Here is a 25,256-nt window from a genome sequence, read left to right as displayed (position 1 = left end):
CAGACCTGCTCCTACAGGAGAGGAGAGCGTAAGTGCCCTCGTTTCCTGCCTGACGGGCCGAGCTCTGGAGTGGGCTAATGCGGTCTGGAACGCTCCAGACTCGGCGAGGGACCACTACCCAGAATTCACCCGCCGCTTTCGGGCTGTTTTCGACCACCCCCGAAGGTAAAGCGGCGGGTGAACGGCTGTTCCACCTCAGGCAGGAGACGAGGAGCGCTCAAGACTTCGCGCTGGAGTTTAGGACCTTGGCTGCTGGAGCGGGGTGGAATGACAGGGCCCTCATAGACCACTACCGGTGTAGTCTCCGGGCGGACGTCCGCAGGGAGCTGGCCTGTAGGGACACCAATCTATCCCTGGACGAACTCATTGACATGTCCATACGGTTGGACAATTTGCTGGCTGCCCGCGGGCGTTCGGAGAGGGTCCTGCCCGTTCCACCCCCGTGCACCCCCGCCCCTACCCCTATGGAGGTAGGGGGGCCGTGCCAAGGGGCACCGGAGGAGGTGGCTCCTCCTGCACCAGCTGTGGTCGGAGAGGACACACGGCCGACCGGTGCTGGAGGAGCCAGTCTGGGAGTCGAGAAGGCAGGCAGAACACTTCTCGGTCACCTCAGGTGAGTCAGCACCAGACTCGCCCAGAACCCCCTGTTGGTCATGTGTTTTTGCCTGTTTCATTTTCTAATTTTTTTCCCTCTTCCCAGCATAGGGCGCTAGTCGATTCAGGCGCAGCTGGGAACTTTATGGACCGTGGACTTGCCATTAAGCTGGGCATTCCACGGGTGCCGATAGATTCCCCCTTCCCCGTGCACTCCTTAGATAGCCGACCATTAGGGTCAGGGCTAGTCAGGGAGTCTACGGTGCCGCTGGACATGGTAACGCTGGGGAATCATAGGGAAAGCATTAACTTTTTCCTTATTGATTCACCTGCGTTTCCAGTGGTGCTGGGGGTCCCCTGGCTGGCTGGTCACAATCCCCTCATTTCATGGAAACAGGTTCTCCAGGGGTGGTCGGAGGAGTGTTCAGGGAAATGTCTAGGAGTTTCCATAGGTGCCACGTCGGTGGAGAGTCCAGACCAGGTGTCCACCGTGCGCATTCCCCCTGAATACGCCGATTTGGCGATCGCTTTTTGTAAAAAGAGAGCGACTAAATTACCACCTCATCGACAAGGGGATTGTGCGATAGATCTCCAGGTTAACGCTGCGCTTCCCAGGAGTCACGTGTACCCCTTGTCACAAGAGGAGACGGCGGCTATGGAGACATACGTCACGGAATCCTTGGGACAGGGGTACATTCGGCCCTCCATCTCACCCGCTTCCTCGAGTTTCTTTTTGTGAAGAAAAAGGAGGGAGGTCTGCGTCCGTGCATTGATTATAGAGGTCTAAACGCGATCACGGTGGGGTTTAGTTACCCACTACCTCTTATCGCTACGGCGGTGGAATCATTTCACGGAGCACAGTTCTTCACAAAATTGGATCTCAGGAGCGCGTATAACCTGGTGCGTATCAAGAAGGGAGATGAGTGGAAAACCGCCTTTAGTACCACATCAGGCCATTATGAGTACCTCGTCATGCCGTATGGGTTGAAAAATGCTCCAGCCGTCTTTCAATCCTTTGTTGACGAGATTCTCAGGGACCTGCACGGGCAGGGCGTGATTGTCTATATCGATGACATTCTGATATATTCCGCCACCCGCTCCGGCGCATGTGTCCCTGGTGCGCAGGGTGCTTGGTAGACTGCTGGAGCATGACCTATACGTTAAGGCTGAGAAGTGTGAGTTTTTCAAACGAGCCGTCTCCTTTCTGGGTTATCGCATTTCCACCACGGGGTGGTGATGGAGTGTGACCGCGTTAAGGCTGTGCGTAATTGGCCGACTCCAACCACGGTGAAGGAAGTGCAGCGGTTCTTGGGCTTTGCCAACTACTACCGGAGGTTTATCCGGGGGTTTGGCCAGGTAGCGGCTCCCATTACCTCACTGCTGAAGGGGGGCCGGCGCGTTTGAGATGGTCGACGGAGGCGGACGGAGCCTTCAAGAAGTTGAAGACCCTGTTCACCGACGCGCCCGTGTTGGCGCACCCGGACCCGTCTTTAGCGTTCGTAGTAGAGGTGGACGCATCCGAGGCTGGGGTGGGTGCCGTGCTATCACAGCGCTTGGGTGCGCCACCGAAACTCCGCCCCTGCGCTTTCTTCTCAGGGAAGCTCAGTTCGGCGGAGCGTAACTACGATGTGGGGGACAGGGAGTTGCTAGCGGTAGTCAAAGCCTTGAGGGTGTGGCGACACTGGCTTGAGGGGGCTAAGCACCCCTTTCTCATCTGGACCGACCACCGAAACCTGGAGTACATCCGGGCAGCGAGGAGACTGAATCCACGTCAGGCAAGGTGGGCCATGTTCTTCGCCCGGTTTAGGTTTACCATCTCATATAGACCGGGTTCCCTTAATACTAAAGCCGACGCGCTGTCCCGTCTGTATGACACGGATGACCGCCCCATCGATCCAACTCCCATCATTCCAGCGTCTAGGCTGGTAGCACCAGTGGTGTGGGAGGTGGACGCGGACATCGAGCGGGCACTGGTGTTGGATCCTGCGCCTGCGCAGGTGCCCGTGGGGCGCATGTATGTGCCGCTCGATGTTCGCGATCGGTTGATTCGGTGGGCGCACACGCTACCTGCGGCGGGTCATCCTGGTGTAGAGAGGACAGGGCGGAGTCTAAGGGGGAAGTATTGGTGGCCCACCTTGGCTAAGGACGTGAGGTCATATGTCTCTTCCTGTTCGGTCTGTGCCCAGAGTAAGGCTCCTAGGCATTTACCGAGAGGGAAGTTACAGCCCCTCCCCGTTCCGCAACGGCCATGGTCGCACCTGTCTATCGACTTCCTGACAGATCTTCCCCCCTCTCAGGGGAACACTGCGATTCTGGTGGTTGTGGATCGGTTTTCTAAGTCCTGCCGTCTCCTCCCCTTGCCCGGTCTCCCTACGGCCCTGCAGACTGCGGAGGCCCTATTTACCCACGTCTTCCGGCACTACGGGGTGCCGGAGGATATTGTCTCTGATCGGGGTTCCCAGTTCACATCCAGGGTCTGGAAGGCGTTTATGGAGCGGCTGGGGGTCTCGGTCAGTTTAACCTCCGGTTATCACCCCGAGAGCAATGGGCAGGCGGAGAGGGTGAACCAGGAGGTGGGCAGGTTCCTGAGGTCGTATTGCCGGGACCGGCCAGGGGAGTGGGCGAGGTATATTCCTTGGGCAGAGTTAGCCCAGAACTCACTTCGCCACTCCTCTACTAACATGTCACCCTTCCAGTGTGTGCTAGGGTACCAGCCGGTCCTGGCACCAGAGCCAGACCGAGGCTCCTGCGGTGGAGGACTGGGTTCAGCACTCCAAGGAGACCTGGAAAGCAGTACAGGACTCACTGAAGGAGGCCAGTGCTAGGCAGAAAAGGAGTGCTGACCGCCACCGCAGTGAGGCGCCGGTGTTCGCACCGGGAGACAGGGTCTGGCTCTCGACCCGGAACCTGTCTCTCCGCGTGCCCTGCCGGAAGCTGGGGCCGCAGTGTGTGGGCCCTTCAAAGTCCTGAGGAGGATAAACGAGGTGTGTTATCGGTTGCAACTCCCTTCCTATTACCGTATTAACCCCTCGTTTCATGTGTCTCTCCTCAGGCCGGTGGTGGCTGGTCCCCTACAAGAAGATGAGGTGCCGGAGGCTCCTCCACCCCCTGGACATCGGGGGTCCCCGGCGTACAGCGTAAGGGCCATTCTGGACTCGAGACGCCGGGCGGGGGGCCTGCAGTACCTTGTGGACTGGGAGGGGTACGGTCCGGAGGAGAGGTGCTGGGTGCCGGCGGAGGACGTCTTGGACCCATCCATGTTGAAGGAGTTCCACCGCCTCCATCCGGATCGCCCTGCGCCTCGTCCTCCGGGTCGGCCTCGAGGCCGGTGTCGGCGCGCTGCAGGGGCCGCGCGTCAGGAGGGGGGGTACTGTCACGATTCCTACCGACGGTGGCGCCCCCTCCTGCTCGGGTGGCGCTCGGCGGTCGTCGTCACCGGCCTATTAGCTACCACCGATTCCCTTTTTGTTTTTCCCTTTTTTTATGTTTTCTCACCTGCCCTGAGTTAGGTAATTAAGAGGGCTATTTAGTTCAGCTGGCCCGCACCCTATTGTGCGGGATTGTTTTTCTGTATGTCAACTGCGTTTGTTGACTGTGCTTGTCCATTGTATTTTTCCCTGTTGTTGGGAGACCTTTTATTTTGTACGGGTGGTTCCATTAAAATTACCACACAGTGTTCGCTGCTTCCTGCGCTTCTTTCCGCCACACCACAGACAAGACGATACATGTTGTTCTGTATTATGTCATTCTATATTATGTTTCATGTTTTGTGCGGACCCCAGGAAGAGTAGCTGCTGCTTTTGCAACAGCTAATGGGGATCCTAATAAAATACCAAATCAAATTTTGTTGGTCACATACACATATTTAGCAGATGTTATTGTGGGTGTAGTGAAATGCTTGTGTTCCTAACTCCAACAATGCAGTAGTATGTAACAATTCACAAAAATACAAACAAATCTAAAAGTAAAAGAATGGAAATAAGAAATATATAAATATTAGATTGAGCGATGTCAGAGTGGTATTGACTAAAATACACTAGAATAGAATACATATATACATTTGAGATAAGTAAAGCAGTATGTAAACATTATTTAAACATTATTAAAGTGACTAGTGTTCCATTATTAAAGTGGCCAATGATTCCAAGTCTAGGGCAGCAGCCTCTACACAGGTGCACCTTGTGCTGGGGACAATAAAAGGCCACTTTAAAATGTTTTGTCACACAACACAATGCCACAAGTGTCTCAAGTTTTGAGGGAGCGTGTAATTGGCACGCTGACTGTAGGAATGTCCACCAGAGCTGTTGCCAGATAATTTAATGTTTATTTCTCTACCATAAGCTGCCTCCAACGTCGTTTTAGTGCACCTGGCACCTACTACCATACCCCATTCAAAGGCACTTAAATTTTTTGTCTTGCCCATTCACCAATGGTACACATACACAATCCATGTCTCAATTGTCTCAAGGCTTAAAAATCCTTCTTTAACTTGTCTCCTCCATTTCATCTACACTGATTGAAGTGGATTTAACAAGTGACATCAATAAGGAATCATAGCTTTCACCTGGATTCACCTGGTCAGTTTTGTATACTCCATGTATTTAGGCTTGCCATGGCATGTCATAGCACCTCTCTTTCAATTATACTTAATAGTTTTTGATTTCATACTTATTTTCCATACTTTGTATATTGATTGATGAAGTCTACTTTTTTTTTTTTTTTAAACACATATATGTTTCTTTGTCTGTAGGATTAGTTGAAATTCTGAGAAGATTTCAGTGTAAGCATGTTGTCCATCCTCAACCTGCAGACAGTAGGCTGTAGTATAGTATCTGACTGTGCCATCAAGTGTTTCCGGTGCACAAAAGCCCCCCAAAACTGCATACAGGGCAATTAGCACCAACATTTTCAACTGAAACATAGCTCAATACACTGGTGTCATGTACTTCTCTGTGTCCTCCATAACAGTGTCTGTTCCCTCACTGAGAGCAGGCTCCAGACAGAGTGGCCAAGGGCCCTACAGGTTAGCCACGGGCTGCCTGGCCACACTCTGCGCTGTCTTGCTGCTGTCAGTCATCGCTGTGAGCGCCCACTGTGAGTAATCAAACACACAACCACCACACAACCACTTCCTGATGTACCGTAGTGTCCCAATGAAGGGGTGGGGTGGACTCATGGAATCTGAATGCAGTGTGTGGGGCTGTCGGGGAATTACATTGTGAAACAAACATGTCTTCCCCAGCCAACAAAGTTTAAGTGCTACCAGATACTTATTTGTGTTGTATCATTTATTTCCCAAATCTCAACGGTCCCAAGGGTTAGTCATAAGGTTAGCATTGTGGTTAAGGTTAGTTTTAAAATCAGATTGTATGTCTCCAGTACATGTGTCACCCCTGTAAATGCAACCTGCATAAAACAACTGATATGAAACTCTACTTGCACACTGACAAAGTGTGAGGTCAAAAAGCGGTGTTGAGTCAGTGATCGTTGCTCCTGAACAAATCTTATCCTGAACAAATCTTAGGGCCGCAGTTGACGATTTCATACTCAGCTCGTTAATGAATAGACATTTGCTTGTTTTGTTCTATGGGGATACCTTCCTATGACTTATGGCTGCCAAGTTCAACTAGCCTTATCAAAGGAACCTCGCCACATCTGCCCTACACTCATCTTATACTTTGTCTTTGCCTTCCATTCTTTAAAGACTTGTTGTTTTTCCTGGATGCTTTGGACTGAAGTCCCCTGCTTCTTGTCTTCCTCTCAGATAAGAACCTTAATCAGAGCTTGCGCAATGAGCATCTGGCTCCTCTGCCTCAGAATGAGTCTGGTGGTCAAATCCAGATGCAGAGGCAGACCACCAATGTGACCACCCTGACTGAAGCCCTGAGCAAATTGCAGATGGAGAAAGAAGACCTTGTGAAGGAGAGAGATGAACTTCTGGCTAGGTTGGCCAAATCAGGTCAGCTGTGTGTGTGTGTGTGTGTGTGTGTGTGTGTGTGTGTGTGTGTGTGTGTGTGTGTGTGTGTGTGTGTGTGTGTGTGTGTGTGTGTCATGACATTAGGGGTGCAACTTTCATTGGGGACGGGGGGGGACATGCCCCCTCATTCTGAAATAGCATTTTTGTCCCCCCAGTTTTATCATTGGAATGTGATTCAAAACGAGGAAAAGGTGTGCTTTAGGACCATGCGGACGCCTCCGAGCAGTTGGGTAGGCTGTTTGGAGTGTTTATCCGACTGGATAAAAAAAAGAAAATAAGTTATGTCTATGGGATCAATATCATGCCAAATGTCTTCACAAATGTAAATCACCAATCCACAAATATAAATCACTTTCCAAAAATGTTAATCACCAATCCACAAATGTAAATTACTATCCACAAATGTAAATCACTTTCTAAACATGTAAATACACCACAATAGTGGTGCAAATATAAAGTAATCTAGGGCAAGCGTTTCGATTATTTACGTTGGACATACTATGGTTACACATATGGGTAACATATTATGGTTACCATACTATACATTTCTGCAGCCTTGAAAGGCAGGCATCAACATGGCCGAACGAGAGGCTGCCAGCAATTTATGGAAATCGCATTCTATATGGGTACAAACCTTTTTTCTACGACTACAAATCGCTTTCTACCGTGAGAACTTTTTTCTACGTGTGAGAACTTCTTGTCTATGAGTGAGAACTTCTTGTCTTTTTCTTGTCGTTAAATCCCTGCCAAAAGTCAGGTGACCTAAGCGCTTCCAAATATGGAGTTGCAGGTTTTCCAGATCTGTCATGTTTGCGCATATCTCTCCTATGTGAAAATCTTTATGGCAGTGATTTTACTTAAGGCCCTCGATTTACAAATACAAATCAAAAGGTGTTTGTTTGTGGACAGTGAATTGTATTAGTGGAAAGTGATTTACATTTGTGGATTGGTGATTTACATTTGTGGAATGTGATTTACATTTGTGGAAAGTCATTTACATTTGTGGATTGGTGATTTACATTTGCGAACACATTTGGTATGATATTGATCCCATATATGTCCCCTCCACTTCTAAAACCAAAGTTGCGCCCCTGTGTGACGTGATGCCGAAGTAAATCAAACATTTGCTGTCGATCTAAATCCTACCTTCTGCTGTGTATGACAGAACCAGAGCAAACATCACCCCCATTACTCCCATCTCCACTGGCACCTAAGTCAACCCCATTGCCCCCTTCAACCCCACTAACCTGTCCTCCGGACTGGCTGGTGTTCAACAGAAGCTGCTACTACATCTCCACCAGGAGTATGAGCTGGCCGGACAGCCAGACCTGGTGCAAGGAGAAAGGAGGACACCTGGCCATCATACACACTGCTGAGGAACAGGTGAGAGAGAGGGGAGAGAGAGGCAGGGATGAGGGAAGAGGGGAAGAGAGAGAAGGGGAGAAGGGGGTGGAGTTAAAGATGGAAAGAGAGGTAGGAAAAGGGAGAAAGAAGGAGGGTGGGAAACAGAGTGAGGGAAAGAGAGTAGAGGAAGAGGGATGTGGTGGATTTTTGTTGATTTTCTCAAATATCTGGCAAGGCTGGAAATAACCAATCAATAGGGAAGGTAAAGTCCAATGTCAACAAGAGTGTATTGGGGTTCATGATAATAGTCTAAACCAATTTCTCCTGCTAGAATGGAATAATTGAGGGAATGTTCTTTAATCTTGTCTGCTGTTATAGACGTCATCATTCACATTCCAATGTAATCTTGTCTGCTGTTATAGACGTCATCATTCACATTCCAATGTAATCTTGTCTGCTGTTATAGACGTCATCATTCACATCTCAATGCAATCTTGTCTGCTGTTATAGACGTCATCATTCACATCCCAATGTAATCTTGTCTCCTGTTATAGACGTCATCATTCACATTCCAATGTAATCTTGTCTGCTGTTATAGACGTCATCATTCACATCTCAATGCAATCTTGTCTGCTGTTATAGACGTCATCATTCACATCCCAATGTAATCTTGTCTCCTGTTATAGACGTCATCATTCACATCCCAATGTAATCTTGTCTGCTGTTATAGACGTCATCATTCACATCCCAATGTAATCTTGTCTGCTGTTATAGACGTCATCATTCACATTCCAATGTAATCTTGTCTCCTGTTATAGACGTCATCATTCACATCCCAATGTAATCTTGTCTGCTGTTATAGACGTCATCATTCACATCCCAATGTAATCTTGTCTGTTGTTATAGACGTCATCATTCACATCCCAATGTAATCTTGTCTGCTGTTATAGACGTCATCATTCACATCCCAATGTAATCTTGTCTGCTGTTATAGGTGTCTTCATTCACATCCCAATGTAATCTTGTCTCCTGCTACAGACATTGTCACATCCCAATGTAATCATGTCTCCTGCTATAGACATTGTCACATCCCAATGTAATCATGTCTCCTGCAATAGACATTGTCACCTCCCAATGTAATCATGTCTCCTGCTATAGACATTGTCACCTCCCAATGTAATCATGTCTCCTGCTATAGACATTGTCACATCCCAATGTAATCATGTCTCCTGCAATAGACATTGTCACATCCCAATGTAATCATGTCTCCTGCTATAGACATTGTCACATCCCAATGTAATCATGTCTCCTGTTATAGACGTTTGTGTGGAACCAGTTACCTCGGGGCCACTGGAATGCCTACTGGTTTGGAATCAGTGACGAGACGGCTGAGGCAGACTGGCTTTGGGTCGATGGAACCAAATTGGTCGGGGGGTAAGTTTTTGGCTTTGCTGGGCTACAACAAAAATGTCGGCGGGTTTTGTGGATGCAGATTAAGGCCTCGATTCAATTAGATCAGGCGTAAACTGGAGATAGCAGACACCCGCATAGCGGGATGTTTTGGCGGAGTGTCAGAGGTAGAACTGCGTTGGAGCCATCATATCGCTGCTCTTGCTATCATTGTCACACCCACCCTACTCACATTAGAAGTTCAGAGCGAGAAAGTGCAAGCTGTATAGAAATAATGACGCTCAAATTCAAAAATCCTGAAATTAAATAAGAAGGGTTTCTATCATCATAATGGAGGTGTAGATTACATCTCACGTTCTAGTGTTCCAACTTGTAAACAAGGCTGCATGGGATTTCTGTTCATGTGACTCCCTGCAGCCAATAGCAATGCCTGCTTTAGGTATAATGCCAGGACAGCTAAAGCAGTTCCACCTCCGACACCGCCAAAACAACCGCTATGCCGATGTCTGCTAAAGCAGATCTGGTTGAGTAGAGCCCTAAATCTACCCCAGGATTATATTGGATTCAATCAACACTAAATGATTGGCTTCATACACATGGCCTATATTATCCCTGGACTATGGTGGTTCATTAAAAAAAATATTGAATCACAGACCATAGGTCTGACTAAGCATGTAAACCACGATTAGGTGAGGTTCATTAATCAATCAATCAAATGTATTTATAAAGCCCTTTTTACATCAGCAAATGTCACAAAGTGCTATACAGAAACCCAGCCTAAAACCTCAAACAGCAAGCAATGCAGATGTAGAATCACGATGGCTAGGAAAAACTCCATAGAAAGGCAGGAACCTAGGAATAAACCTAGAGAGGAACCAGGCTCTGAGGGGTGGCCAGTCCTCTTCTGGCTGTGCCGGGTGGAGATTATAAGAGTACATGGCTATTAAGGCCAGAATGTTCTTCAAGATGATCAAACATTCATAGATAACCAGCAGTGGTTGCAACAGGTCAGTACCTCAGGAGTAAATGTCAGTTGACTTTTCATAGCCAAGCATTCAGAGATCGAAACAGCAGGTGCGGTAGAGAGAGAGAGAGAGAGAGAGTTGAAAACAGCAGGTCCGGGACAAGGTAACACGTCCAGTGAAAAGGTCAGGGTTTCATAGCCGCAGGCAGAACAGTTGAAACTGGAGCAGCAGCACGACCAGGTGAACTGGAGACAGACAGGAGTCATCAGGCCAGGTAGTCCTGAGGCATGATCCTAGGGCTCAGGTCCTCCGAGTGGAGAGGGAGAGAGAGAGAATTAGAGGGAGCATACTTAAATTCACACAGGACACCGGATAAGACAGGAAACTTACACCAGATATAACAAACTGACCCTAGCCCCCCAGCACATAGACTATTGCAGCATAGATACTGGAGGCTGAGATGATACCCCCGGACAGGACCAACCAGGCAGGATATAACCCAACCCACTTTGCCAAATCACAGCCCCCACACCACTAGAGGGATATCAACAGACCACCAACTTACTACTCTGAGACAAGGCTGAGTGTAGCCCACAGAGATCTCTTCCACCGCACAAGCCTGAAGGGGACGCAAAACCAGACAGGAAGATCACGTCTGTGACTCAACCCACTCAAGTGAGGCACCCCTCCTAGGTACAGCATGGGAGAGCACTAGTAAGCGAGTGACTCAGCCCCCGTAATAGTGTCAGAGGCAGAGAATCCCAGTGGAGAGAGGGGAGCTGGCCAGGCAGAGACAGTAAGGGCGGTTCGTCGCTCCAGTGCCTTGCCGTTCACCTTCGCACCCCTACGTCAGACTACACTCAATCATAGGACCTACTGAAGAGATGAGTCTACAGTAAAGACTAAAAGGTCGAGACCGAGTCTGTGTCTCTCACATGGATAGGCAGACCATTCCATAAATATTGAGCTCTATAAGAGAAAGCCCTGCCTCTAGCTGTTTGCTGAGAAATTCTAGGGACAATATGGAGGCCTGCATCTTGTGACCGTATCTGTACGTGAAGGTATGTACGGCAGGACCAAAACGGAGAGATAGGTAGCCCATGTAATGTTTTGTAGGTTAGTAGTAAAACCTTGAAATCACCCCCAGCCTTAACAGGAAGCCAGTGTAGAGAGGTTAGCACTGGAGTAATATGATAATTTTGGGGGGTTCTATTCAAGATTCTAGCAACCATGTTTAGCACTAACTGAAGTTTATTTAGTGCTTTATCCGGGTAGACGGAGAGTAGAGCATTGCAGTTGTCTAATCTAGAAGTGACAATAGCACGGATTAAAAGTAAAAAATTGCTGCCATCCACTTCCACTTCCAGGGTAGGCAATTTTCGAGCTTCACCATGTTTCATCGAAATGTAAAGCTGTGTGTACAGCTGTGTGTCGTGAAGTTGACATTGTGTTTCCGAATGACATCACCAAGAAGTAGAATATATAGTGAAAACAATAGTGGTCCTAAAACGGAACTTTGAGGAATGCCAAAACTTACAATTGATTTGTCAGAGGACAAACCATCCACAGAGACTAACTGATATCTTTCCGAGAGATAAGATCTAAACCAGGCAAGAACTTGTCCGTGTAGACCAATTACGGTTTCTAATATCTCCAAAATAATGTGGTGATCGATGGTGTCAAAAGCAGGTCTAGGAGCACGAGGACAGATGCAGAGCCTTGGTCTGACGCCATTAAAAGGTAATTTACCACCTTCACGAGTGCAGTCTCAGTGCAATAATGGGGTCTAAAACCAGACTGAAGCATTTCGTATACATTTTTTGTCTTCAGGAAGGCAGTGAGTTGCTGAAGGGGGGGGGGGGGTCTGTGCGCGTAGTGTTCATGTTAATGTTACTATTTAGGTTTTTCGGCTGGTGGAGGTCCTGTAGAACCATGTCCAGATAAAGCGTCCGGGGTAAAAGTTGAATGAAAAGGTTGAGCGAAGACAAAAACTAAGACATTGGTAGATGTATTAAAAGTTAAAAATGAAAAGTTTGGCATATAGCCAAGTAGCAACAAACAGCCCAACAGCACGGAGATAAGTCTGTAAACCAGGATTCAGCTACACCTGTTTAATTTGGGTCTGTGGCCCTAATGTAATATGAGAACCTGCTTTATCTTGTACAAATTAGTATATTAATGTAGTTTTTCACATTTTTGTTGTTTACTTATGATTGTTTGCTTATGGTTCATTTGACTGTGTTTTTCATACCCAGGTGTGTGCTATTCTGTAGGCCCTACCCATTTGTTTGTCCATCATTACACGTGTGCCGTTGAGCACCTGTCCATTTGCATTGATGGACAGGATCGCAATGGATGACTCTGCCTTTTTATATGCTGTAAATGTGACTTTTTAGTGCTATAGCATTCTGACAAATTCATGTTTTGCCTTCTGCATGCTCTGAGCCATCCAAAAGATTACTAGAGAGTCTGTATACTGTTATGAGACAATCAACATGCTGCCTAAGGTTCACAGCCTTAGAAAGATAGCTGGGATGCACCTATGTAACTTCTGGGTCAAGAATAGCCCCCCCCCCCACAACTTTCATTCAAGATGAAATTGTCACGTTCCTCGTATTCTCCCTCATCGGAAGATATGTCGAAATCACTCGATGACCAATACGCAGCAGGTTGACTGTTCCACATCATCTTTATTTTAGATGGAAACGACAAAACAAAATAAACACTCAGAGGAGAAAGGTGACAGTTTCACAGGTGAAACGAAACACAGTGCAAAATTACAATTACCCACCAAAATCAAACAAACACACCCCACTATATGGGACTCTCAATCAAAGGCAGATAGACAACACCTGCCTTCAACTGAGAGTCCCAACCCCAATTAACCAAACAAACATACACTCACTAAACTCCACATAGAAATACCTAACCTAGAACCTACCCCAACACTCACAACCCCACTATACCATAACCAAACATAACTGCCACGTCCTGACCAAATATAATACAAAAAAACCTAAGTATATGGTCAGGACGTGACATTACCCCCCTAAAGGTGCATACACTGAATGCACAAAACCAACAGAAAAAAACAAAACAAAAAAAACAACACACAATTAACCTCCTAACTAAAGGGAGGGAAGGGAGGGTGGCTGCCGTCAACGACGGCACAGTGCTACACCCCCTCCCCAACCCACCTCTATTGGAGGTGGCTCCGGTTCTGGCCTACTGTCCAACAGACCGTAGACAGACCTGTTGGGCTTAGGACAGTAGGCAGACTTCTTTGGTTCTGGTTCGTGGGCCGACTCCGTCGGTCCCAGGCTGTAAGCAGACTCCTTCGGTTCTGGGTTGTAGGCAGAATCATCACAGTCATAGTTAATCAACTTTATCTTAGAATTGTGACCAGACTCACCCGGTTCTGGGTCACAGGCAGCTCCCCTCAGTCCCGGGTCGCAAGAGGTTGTCGGATACTCTGGTCCGCACCCCGGTGTCGGATCCTCTGGGCCGCACCCCGGTGTCGGATCCTCCGACGGCCCTGACCCAGGATTCACCAGGCTGGGGAGACATGATGGATGCCTGGCCCTGGGCACAGGCACAGGACTCACCAGGCTGGGGAGACCCACTGAAGGCCTGGTCCTGGGAGGTGGCACAGGATGAACCAGGATGGGGAGACCCACTGGAGGCCTGGTCCGAGGAGGTGGCACAGGACGGACCAGGATGGGGAGACCCACTGGAGGCCTGGTCCTGGGAGGTGGCACAGGATGAACCAGGATGGGGAGACCCACTGAAGGCCTGGTCCTGGGAGGTGGCACAGGACTCACCAGGCTGGGGAGACCCACTGAAGGCCTGGTCCTGGGAGGTGGCACAGGATGAACCAGGATGGGGAGACCCACTGGAGGCCTGGTCCGAGGAGGTGGCACAGGACGGACCAGGATGGGGAGACCCACTGAAGGCCTGGTCCTGGGAGGTGGCACAGGACTCACCAGGCTGGGGAGACCCACTGAAGGCCTGGTCCTGGGAGGTGGCACAGGACGGACCAGGATGGGGAGACCCACTGGAGGCCTGGTCCTGGGAGGTGGCACAGGATGAACCAGGATGGGGAGACCCACTGAAGGCCTGGTCCTGGGAGGTGGCACAGGATGAACCAGGATGGGGAGACCCACTGGAGGCCTGGTCCGAGGAGGAGGCACAGGATAAACCGGGCTGTGGGGGAGCACTGGAGTTCTGGTACGGACACTCTTTACCCACACTCCAGGCTGAATGCCCACTTTGGCCCGGCACGGGCGGAGAGCAGGCATTGGGCGAACTGGACCCTCCCAGCGCTCTGGAGACACAGTGCGCAACGCCGGCGCAGGATAACCTGGACCGAGGAGGCGCACTGGAGACCAGACGCGCTGAGCTGGCACCATCCGCCCTGGCTCGATGCCTGCACTCGCATGGCACTTGCGGGGGGCTGGTATGTAGCGCACCGGGCTTTGAACGCGCACTGGGGACACCGTGCGCTCCACAGCATAACACGGTGTCTTACCAGTACCACGCTGCTTCCGGTAAGCACGGGGAGTTGGCTTAGGTCTACCACCTGACTCCGCCAATCTCCCCGTGTGCCCCCCCAAAAAAATTGTGGGGCTGCCTCCCGTGTCCGTTGCGCTCCCTCTCCTCATACCAGCGCCTCTCAGCTCTCGCCGCCTCAATCTCCCACTGTGGGCGGCGATAATCGCCAGCTTGAGTCCATGGTCCTTTCCCGTCCAGGATTTCCTCCCAAGTCCATGACTCCAGATAGCTTTTCTCCTGGTGCCTCTCCTTGTGCTGCTCCTTCCTCTGCTGCTTGGTCCGTTGTTGGTGGGTAATTCTGTCACGTTCCTCGTATTCTCCCTCATCGGAAGATATGTCGAAATCACTCGATGACCAATACGCAGCAGGTTGACTGTTCCACATCATCTTTATTTTAGATGGAAACGACAAAACAAAATAAACACTCAGAGGAGAAAGGTGACAGTTTCACAGGTGAAACGAAACACAGTGCAAAATTACAATTACCCACCAAAATCAAACAAACACACCCCACTATATGGGACTCTCAATCAAAGGCAGATAGACAACACCTGCCTTCAACTGAGAGTCCCAACCCCAATTAACCAAACAAACATACACTCACTAAACTCCACATAGAAATACCTAACCTAGAACCTACCCCAACACTCACAACCCCACTATACCATAACCAAACATAACTGCCACGTCCTGACCAAATATAATACAAAAAAACCTAAGTATATGGTCAGGACGTGACAGAAATGTTCAATTTCAGTGGGTTTGTCAAATACTTGCAGCCCAACCCCTCCTCCCCAATGTTGTCAATGTTCTATATTTGCATTATCTCATTTTGGGCTAATGTAACTTGCAGCTCATTAGGCCTAGTTTCCACATGTTCAATGCAAATGCGGCATTTGAGCTTCTAGAGATCTAAAGACAAGATATCACTGCAAGCATAAACGTTGTCTTGTCAGAACTGCAGGATCAGTACGTCGAGATGGACAACCTGGCGTTTGTCAGAGTCAATGTGACTTTCATTGCAATCAGCGTATTTGCAAACTTATTTTTTGCCTTCTGCCTGCTCTGTCCTCAGCGAGGCAGAGAGGGACTCAAACAGCCTATGAAGACACTACTGGACTCTTTAGTTTGCTGCACCATTGTTTTCTTGGTTTCTCTTATTGCAATGAAATATTTCCTCTTCACGGAACATCTGAAGCTCAGGCTTGCTGCTAATATGCTAGTGGAGTACACTTTCCCCACTAGTATGACAACCTCCGTTTGGCTGAATTTCTTTTACTACACCCAGATCGTCCCTGCTCAGCAAGCTCTCTTCATCTGGGTGAAGAGGAACATCAAAATCATCATTTACTGGGTCCTGTTTATCAACAGGGTCTTGTTTTTGTTTGACATTTCTCTTCATATTCCAGCAATAGTTGATTTACTCAACAATGTCTCTGGAAATGCTAACAGCACTTACACATCAATGAACAGCACTGCGTCTGCCTCTCCAAATGCCCTGTTTTACACTGAGAGGACACGTCTTGTTTTGAAAATTCTATACATCTGTTTTGGACTCTGTGTGGTAGTTGGGTCGAGCTGTGCCACTGTGCGCTACCTGCACAGACACATGAAGAGCATGAAAGAGAGCGGCAGCCCCTTCTCCTCTCCCCGTCTGCGCAGTCAGATGAGGGCCACCATTACTGGGACCCTGCAGGGAATTCTCTACGTCATTTGCTTTCTGTGGCTCATCTTTTATGTCTTCAAGGACTTTTTCTTTACAACTTTTGACAATAATAGAAATATCTTCTACACAGTCCTCTCTCTCTACACGTTTGGCACCACTGTAAACCTGGGTATTGGTCAGTCTGTTTTCAGACAGAGGGCTGCTGATATTTGGCTCAAGGCTCAACAGGCTGTAAGGTCGTAAAAGTTGTGTGGATGAAACAATCAATCAGGTGTGTTACATAGAGACTTATGCATTGGTATATTTAAATGTGTAATGCTGTGTTGAGTTAAGTAGTCTACCCCAGGATTATATTGAGATATAGATATAATCAATGCTAATAATAATCATTTGGCTTCATAGACATGGCTTAAATTATTTAAGATTCAATAGTTTACCAACAAAGTTCTTGTTTTATGAACCAGAATTAAGCCTTCAACTGTAAGCCTTAAACTGGGTCTGTGAAACTGGCCCATAATGTAGTTGGCTATAATCTTTTACAAATTAGTCATTTAACTTTATTTATACTTTTTTCTGTTTTTCGTTCATTCTGTGGTCCTCATTTGGTAGAGAATGGCACTTGCAACGCTAGTAGGTTTGAATTCCGGGACCACCTTAAAATGTATGCACACATGAATGTCGCTTTGGATAAAGGAATCTGCTAAATGGTATATGTTATTATTAGATTTATGTTTCTACATTATGTTTTCCATCTGTATCTGAGATACAAATACTTTATGGTACATTTGACTGTGTTTTTCATCAGGTGTGTGTGATATTCCCATTTGTTTTTCCGTCCACTTAACTTATTAAGTGGACTATGATAATGGATTTGAAATAATAATAGATGATATATAATCTGTTTAGTACATAATACAGTATGAAGATTACCAAGATGGATAACTATACCAAGATGGATAACTAATTGACCTCTATATTCTCTACTACATGACTGTACTTAAAATAAACTTGTGAAATGTAGGACTGTGCTTTGTTTGCCCCATAAAGAAATAATATAAAACAGAAAAATAACAAAAAATGTGTAACCCAATGGATCTACATGCAGGATAAATAGGCTATTACAAACTACTGTTCCGACCCCAGAAATAAAATTACTTCCTGCTTTACTCCTATGGGTACACTCAATATGGCCACCGGTCCACCCATCACAGAGCATTGACTTGAATGGCAATGACCATTCTAGTCGTTCTATTTCTATGGGTCCAAATAACTACCTATAGCTCAGGTAGAGGGAAAAAGAGAAGGCTGCGGCTCCGGATACATATAACCGCCCCGTTCGTCCCCCGCCCCGCCCCCCCTGAATCCCCTTGAAAGATCTGTATCACGTTTTGCTCATTTGTCTTTCTTTACCTCTACTTTACACATACATTTTTTGTGGTCACCCTCCCTTCACATTTCTCACTGTCAATCGTGTATGATCATTCTTTAAGCTTCACCGGTGAAACGTCCGTGCAGCATCTGCACGCCAAACCATTTGATCTCAAATTATACTCTTCTTAGTTATGTACAGTGTTGTTTCGAATTCTGTACAGTGACCACATTTGTTTTGCAGATAGTGTTAACAAACTATAGCATACCTGTGTTTTGTTTTAATCAAAGCAGATATTTTGCCTAGTGGTGCACGCTGTTTAGTTGTGGCTGCATGAGAGAAAAATGGTTGATATGCTTCAGTTTGCTGACTGGTTTCAAATTTGTCTCCAGCGATCATAAAGTTAAATAGATCAAAAACAATTATAATTAATATTTACAATCACCTTATCCAAACGACTTACTCATTTACCTAGCTCTTATCAATAGCTCAGCCTCTTATCAGTTTGTAAGTTACAGTACATGGAGAATTGTTATTTCTATCATAAAAAATAAAGTTTCTCCACATGGACCCAACAGGTTGTTTAACGTTATTCATTGTTTAATTGAGTGTAAAGGGGGTGGAATTACAAGGGAATTAACTAGACACACCTCCGCCACATCTTCATTGCTTTGATCTCCACCCCAAGCGAATAGCGGGTGAATAGTTTCAAGTTGTATTAGTCATATGTATGGGATAGGCATGGTGTACATCCTCCAAGGAAATGTCTTACTTGCAGGTTCTTTCTCGACAATGCAGCAATTAAAAAATAATAAAAGATAAGAATAGAAACATAAAGTAAATGGCAGTAGAATAGAATACCCATTTTAGCAAGAGTATAATTTATAGTCCAATATTTACACGTGTATTGGGGGGGGAGGGGGCAAGAAGTGTTATTGTCATGCTTAAATTCAAGGTCAGAATACACAAGAAAAAAAGGCTTTGGGACCTTTAGTCCCCGGAAAGAAAGGTCCAGAAAATATGGATCTGCAGCCACTCTGAAAACAGAAACAGCTACTAACTTACTATAGCTTGTTGTCACCCTAGATCTAGTTCATATGGACACTGACCTCTAGGACTGTGTGCTCAGGCAGCAACAGTATTGATCTTCAGTAATACAGGACAGGACAGTCTGTGTATACACACATTTACTGGTATGTTTTGGTATGCATACTTTGAAAGAGAACCTTTCCCCTTTGGCCCAGTTTCCCTTCCTCATTGGACCATAACCTCACTTGTTTTCTCCATGTTCTTCTTCCCTCCTTCAAATTTGTGTCAGCCTGGTCATCATCATATGATTTCTCTTCCTCATTCTTAATGTGTTTTCAAAGGATATTATTTTTTGTGTTGCTTCAGATGACCTCCTTCCTATTTTTTTGCTTGTCTTATCCTCCTTCCCATTCATCAGTATTTCTTTCTTTATTCTTCCTATTTTATTAATAAATAAAAAAAAATACTGCTTCGTCTTTCCTTACTACTGCTGCAATTAAGATGGCAGTGACAGAGTGAAGGAGATGGTACATTATTGTGCAAGGTACATGATGCAAGGGTTTTTATCTAACCTTTCTTTATAACGCTTTGTCTCATTGAGACAAAGTTAGACCTGTAGAGGCACTGCAGATAACCCAGTTCAGTAGCGCACACAAATGGCCAACAGCTATTCTAGTGAAACAACATATATTATACGCACACACATATATATATATATACAATTGAAGTTGGAAGTTTACATACACCTTAGCCAAATACATTTAAACTCAGTTTTTCACAATTCCTGACATTTAATCCTAGTAAAAATGTCCGGTCTTAGGACAGTTAGGATCACCACTTTATTTTAAGAATGTGAAATGTCAGAATAATAGTAGAGAGAATGATTTATTTCAGCTTTTATTTCTTTCATCACATTCCCAGTGGGTCAGAAGTTTACATACACTCAATTAGTATTTGGTAGAATTACCTTTAAATTGTTTAACTTGGGTCAAACGTTTCGGGCAGTCTTCCACAAGCTTCCCACAATGAGTTGGGTGAATGTTGGCCCATTCCTCCTGACAGAGCTGGTGTAACTGAGTCAGGTTTGTTGCCCTCCTTGCTCGCACATGCTTTTCAGTTCTGCCGACAAATTTTATATAGGATTGAGGTCAGGGCTTTGTGATGGCCACTCCAATACCTTGACCTTGTTGTCCTTAAGCCATTTTGCCACAACTTTGGAAGTATGCTTGGTGTCATTGTCCATTAGGAAGACCCATTTGCGACCAAGCTTTAACTTCCTGACTGATGTCTTGAGATGTTTCTTCAATATATCTACGTAATTGTCCCCCCTCATGATGCCATCTATTTTGTGAAGTGCACCAGTCCCTCCTGCAGCAAAGCACCCCCACAGCATGATGCTGCCACCCCCGTGCTTCACGGTTGGGATGGTGTTCTTCGGCTTGCAAGCTTCCCCCTTTTTCCTCCAAACATAACAATGGTTATTATGGCCAAACAGTTCTATTTTTGTTTCATCAGCCCAGATGAAAAAAAGTACGATCTTTGTCCCCATGTGCAGTAGCAAACCATAGTCTGGCTTTTTTATGGCGTTTTTTGAGCAGTGGCTTCTTCCTTGCTGAGTGAGTGGCCTTTCAGGTTATGTCAACATAGGACTCGTTTTTACTGTGGATATAGATACTTTTGTACCTGTTTCCTCCAGCATCTTCACAGTGTCCTTTGCTGTTGTTCTGGGATTGATTTGCACTTTTCGCACCAAAGTACGTTCATCTCTGGGAGACAGAACATGTCTCCTTCCTGAGCGGTATGACGGCTGCGTGGTCCCATGGTGTTTATACTTGCGTACTATTGTTTGTACAGATGAATGTGGTACCTTCAGGCGTTTGGAAATTGCTCCCAAGGATGAACCAGACTTGTGGAGGTCTACAATTTATTTTCTGAGGTCTTGGCTGATTTCTTTTGATTTTCCCATGATGTCAGCAAAGAGGCACTGAGTTTGAATGTAGGCCTTGAAATACATCCACAGGTACACCTCCAATAGGCGAATTGACACCATTTGAGTCAATCAGAAGCTTCTAAAGCCATGACATCATTTTCTGGAATTTTCCAAGCTGTTTGAAGGCACCGTCAATTTAGTGTATGTAAACTTCTGACCCACTGGAATTGTGATACAGTGAATTATAAGTGAAGTAATCTGTCTGTAAACAATTGTTGGAAAAATTACTTGTGACATGCACAAAGTAGATGTCCTAACCGACTTGCCAAAACTATAGTATGTTAACTAGAAATTTGTGGAGTGGTTGAAAAACGAGTTTTAATGACTCCAACCTAAGTGTATGTAAACTTCTGACTTCAACTGTATATGTAAATATATATACACTACAGTTTAAAAGTTTGGGGTCACTTAGAAATGTCCTTGTTTTTGAAAGAAAAGCAATTTTTTTGTCCATTAAAATAACATAATTTTAAAAGGCTAACTGATCATTAGAAAACCCTTTTGCAATTATGTTAGCACAGCTGAAAACTGTTGTACTTATTAAAGGAGCAATAAAACTGGCCTTCTTTAGACTAGTTGAGTATCTGGAGCATCAGCATTTGTGGGTTCGATTATAGGCTCAAAATGGCAAGAAACAAAGGACTTTCTTCTGAAACTCGTCAGTCTATTCTTGTTCTGAGAAATGAAGGCTATTCCATGCGAGAAATTGCCAAGAAATGTTGATGTTCCAGATACTCAACTAGTCTAAAGAAGGCCAGTTTTACTGCTTCTTTAATCAGTACAAGTTTTCAGCTGTGCTAACATAATTGCAAAAGGGTTTTCTAATGATCAGTTAGCCTTTTAAAATGATAAACTTGGATTAACTAACACAACATGCCATTGGAACACAGGAGGGATGGTTGCTGATAATGGGCTTCTGTACGCCTATGTAGATATTCCATAAAAAATCTGCTGTTTCCAGCTACAATAGTCATTTACAACATTAGCAATGTCTACACTGTATTTCTGATCAATTTGATGTTATTTTAATGGACAAAAAAATTGCTTTTCTTTCAAAAGCAAGGACATTTCTAAGTGACCCCAAACTTTTGAACGGTAGTGTATATAGGTTGTTTGTATATGATGTACATTATACCAAGAGATGTTTGGTTGAATTTGTGTGTTTTTTATTTTAAAATAAAACCATTTTTTCCCCTGTGTAGCTTTTGGGAGGAGGGTGAGCCCAACAACCACATTGACGAAGACTGTGGCTACATCGTGAAGACGCGCAAGCTGGAGCGCAAGGCGGTGAGCAGCTGGTACGACGCCCCATGCCAGATGTACTGGCCCTTCATCTGTGAGATAGAGATGTAGGCCTATGCTCCTGATACTTAGAGATAAGTACTTACCAGACTCGTGTTGGATCCAGAATTCCTTCCTGTCTATGTCCATAGTGATAGACCAGTGATGACCAACCATTTACCTGCAAAGCTACTGGGTAGTCAGGTTTTTTGCTCCAACCCTGGTCTAACACATCTGTTTCAGCTAACCAAGGTTCGGATGAGCAGCTGATTAGTAGAATCAGGTGTATTAGAGCAGGGCAAGAGCAAAACCTTGCAAGACCTGTAGCTCTTCAGGAGGATGGTTGGCCACCCCTGTCGTAGACTTTGGTAGACTTTTACAGCATTATCAGGTCTGAAGGGCAATGCTTTACTTTACTAGTATCTGCTTTCATTTGCTTTTTCAATTAAAATTTTACTCCAGGAGGATCTTATATAGTTACTATTGTGCCATTGAAGTGGTCACCAAAGTTCAAAATCCTTCTAAAGCAATGCCTGTCAATCAATGGCCATGTTATTTAGATTCATAGAAGAAGAAAAAAAGTATATATAAAAAAACGATTTATGTAAATGTTTTTCATAAAACAGATGATCAAATGATCTATTCATAACAATGCTAATACATTTGATTGGTTTTGTCAATAAAAATGTTGAAAATGGAAAATAGTTATAAGCCTATTTACTATTACATATTCTGTTGGACGACACATTTTTACTTCTAGTGGTTACGGTTAGTGTTGGGAAAGGATCATCCAGTCCAAGGTAATCTGTCTAGACCGACGCAGTTATAGAGTATGTCCTTTTTCAGTGTTGTTCTCTAGGTGATTAGTGTTTGGGGCTGTCAATCGCCAAAGGAAATAACAGAATAGGTGTATATAGGTGTACAGTTAGCGTATAAGTTACTTGTTTGCTAAATGATTGCTTTGCCTCACCTATTTACATGTGGGGTGTTATGCTATTTGAATACTGTGGAGTGAAATCATTCTAGAAAAATGGTACAAGATTTAGGACAATCTAACAAGATTTTGAAGCTTTTTGGCTTTATTGGGCTTTCAGAATTATTACAGGTAATTCAAAAATGGAATTACTTTGCTGTTACCATGAAAAGCATACACTACCGGTCTACATTGTAGAATAATAGTGAAGACATCACAACTATGAAATAACACATATGGAGTCATGTAGTAACCAAAAAAGTATTAAACAAATCAAAATAGATTTGAGATTCTTCAAATAGCCACCCTTTGCCTTGATGACAGCTTTGCACACTCGTGGCATTCTCTCAACCAGCTCAACCTGGAATGCTTTTTAAACAGTCTTGAAGGAGTTCCCACATATACTGAGCACTTGTTGGCTGCTTTTCTTACACTCTGCGATCCGACTATGGCCAAACCATCTCAATTTGCTTGAGGTCAGGGGATTGTGGAGGCCAGGTCATCTGATGCAGCAAGGAGATCCCCAGCTCTGCTAAAACCATTGACAACTACATGCTGTTTTCAAGGGATTGTTAAATAAGTGTTAGAACCATTTTGTTTTAATGCCATCACCTCTTCAATTACATAGTCAGAACTTCACACTTCCTATCATTAAAAATGTAGCTCTATCATCAGAGTTATACAGCAAATCAAACAGTATTTGGGTATAGCCATCTAGTTTATCCCCTGAAAGTTAGCTTGTTAGCTAACTAGCCAAATTGACGTGGTCCATCAATCAATGTAGCTATCGTGATTAAACACTTAAAAACAATGCTGAAAAGGAGATCATGTTAGCTAACTTCGCTAGGTAGGCCTACGTTCGTTGGAGAAAAAAGTACATTAATTCTACTTACAACTATGTTTAGCCAACTGTACAAAGTTTCTACCGGTAGCTTGCAAAGTACACATTATCAGCTAACAGTACATTGGCAAGTGCGCCCTTCTGCTGCTTGACAGGCAGAGCCCACAAAGGATGGGAATTGGAAATGAACCTCAGCCATTCGTACTTGTCACAGATAGTTCACTTTGATTGTATGTCAAATCAAATCAATTGTCATTTGTCACATGCGCCGAACACAACAGGCTTACTTAATGCTTACTTATATCCCTCAAATATCCAATTTATGGTGGCCAATATTGAGAGCTATTGTGAGGCTACCCTCATGTCTCTGAAATGATGTTTCCTGGTCGTGAAACGCATGCAAATATTTTCTGTATAACTCTGATGACGTCACTGGAAATGTGTAGTTCTGACTATGTTAACATTTGTTTTACAGTCCCTTGAAAACGGCGCGCAGTTGCCCCCACGCAAGCAAATTGAACGCTTTGCACCTTATTGTGACGTTTTATTGATAACAACCTGTAATCAGATCAGATTGTGAGGTCATGATCTGTGCCAAAAACTCCATCCCACCCCAACAGGCTGATATTCCATATATATCTTATTTTCTTCTTTCACAAAAAGGGCATTATCATCATTTTCAAAATGTCAGTGTTATTTCAATCACATAGTGTAGAAATGTCTTTTTTTTTAACTGGAAAATTACATTTTTTACTTTAAGTATTATTCTATTCCTTATACGTTATTGATGTTAATATGACACCACATGACAGATCTTTGGATTGTTATTCAGAATGTCTTGAAGTCATGTCAGTCACAGGTGTGAAATGGCCCATTGTAAAGAGCAAAAGGTGGGACACAGAACTGCTCCAGTCCCGGTGATACACATTTCCAAAAGTCCTCACAAAACAGATATGGTTAGTATAGCACTTTAAGACACAGTATACTGAACACTATCATACCAACATAATAGCGAAGTTAATATTTTACAATATATTTAATATTATTAAATGTTTGTGCCGAATACTCACTGTTGGACTGTTCTGCATACACAGACTACAATCCCACATATTTACCATGCGTGCATTTTTATACCAGCTTGTTCGTATATGGGTAAATAACATGGAAAAATAGATGCCACCTAAAGATTCCTGCATTTTCACAGACCCCGTAACCAAAATGCAGGTATGGGGCGTGTGTGAATGGTTTCTCTGCTTTATTAAAGAT

General features: G+C 45.1%; 1 protein-coding gene across 1 annotated transcript in view; it reads left to right on the top strand.

Annotated features, from left to right (window-relative positions):
• LOC100136448 (C type lectin receptor C) overlaps positions 1-22,875 on the top strand; it is a 29,636-nt gene extending 6,761 nt beyond the window's left edge. Inside the window, 5 exon segments of the mRNA NM_001123581.1 lie at positions 5,563-5,688; positions 6,359-6,553; positions 7,737-7,954; positions 9,234-9,349; positions 22,098-22,875. Of these exon segments, the coding sequence (NP_001117053.1) occupies positions 5,563-5,688; positions 6,359-6,553; positions 7,737-7,954; positions 9,234-9,349; positions 22,098-22,248 (806 nt within the window). The 3' untranslated portion in view covers positions 22,249-22,875.
• The last annotated feature ends 2,381 nt before the right edge of the window (positions 22,876-25,256 follow it).

Source organism: Salmo salar, chromosome ssa27, assembly GCF_905237065.1.
Source record: "Salmo salar chromosome ssa27, Ssal_v3.1, whole genome shotgun sequence".
Classification (NCBI taxonomy): Eukaryota; Metazoa; Chordata; class Actinopteri; order Salmoniformes; family Salmonidae; genus Salmo; species Salmo salar.
The sequence above is the reverse complement of the archived record's forward strand: the minus strand, read 5'-3'. Positions and strand labels throughout refer to the sequence as shown.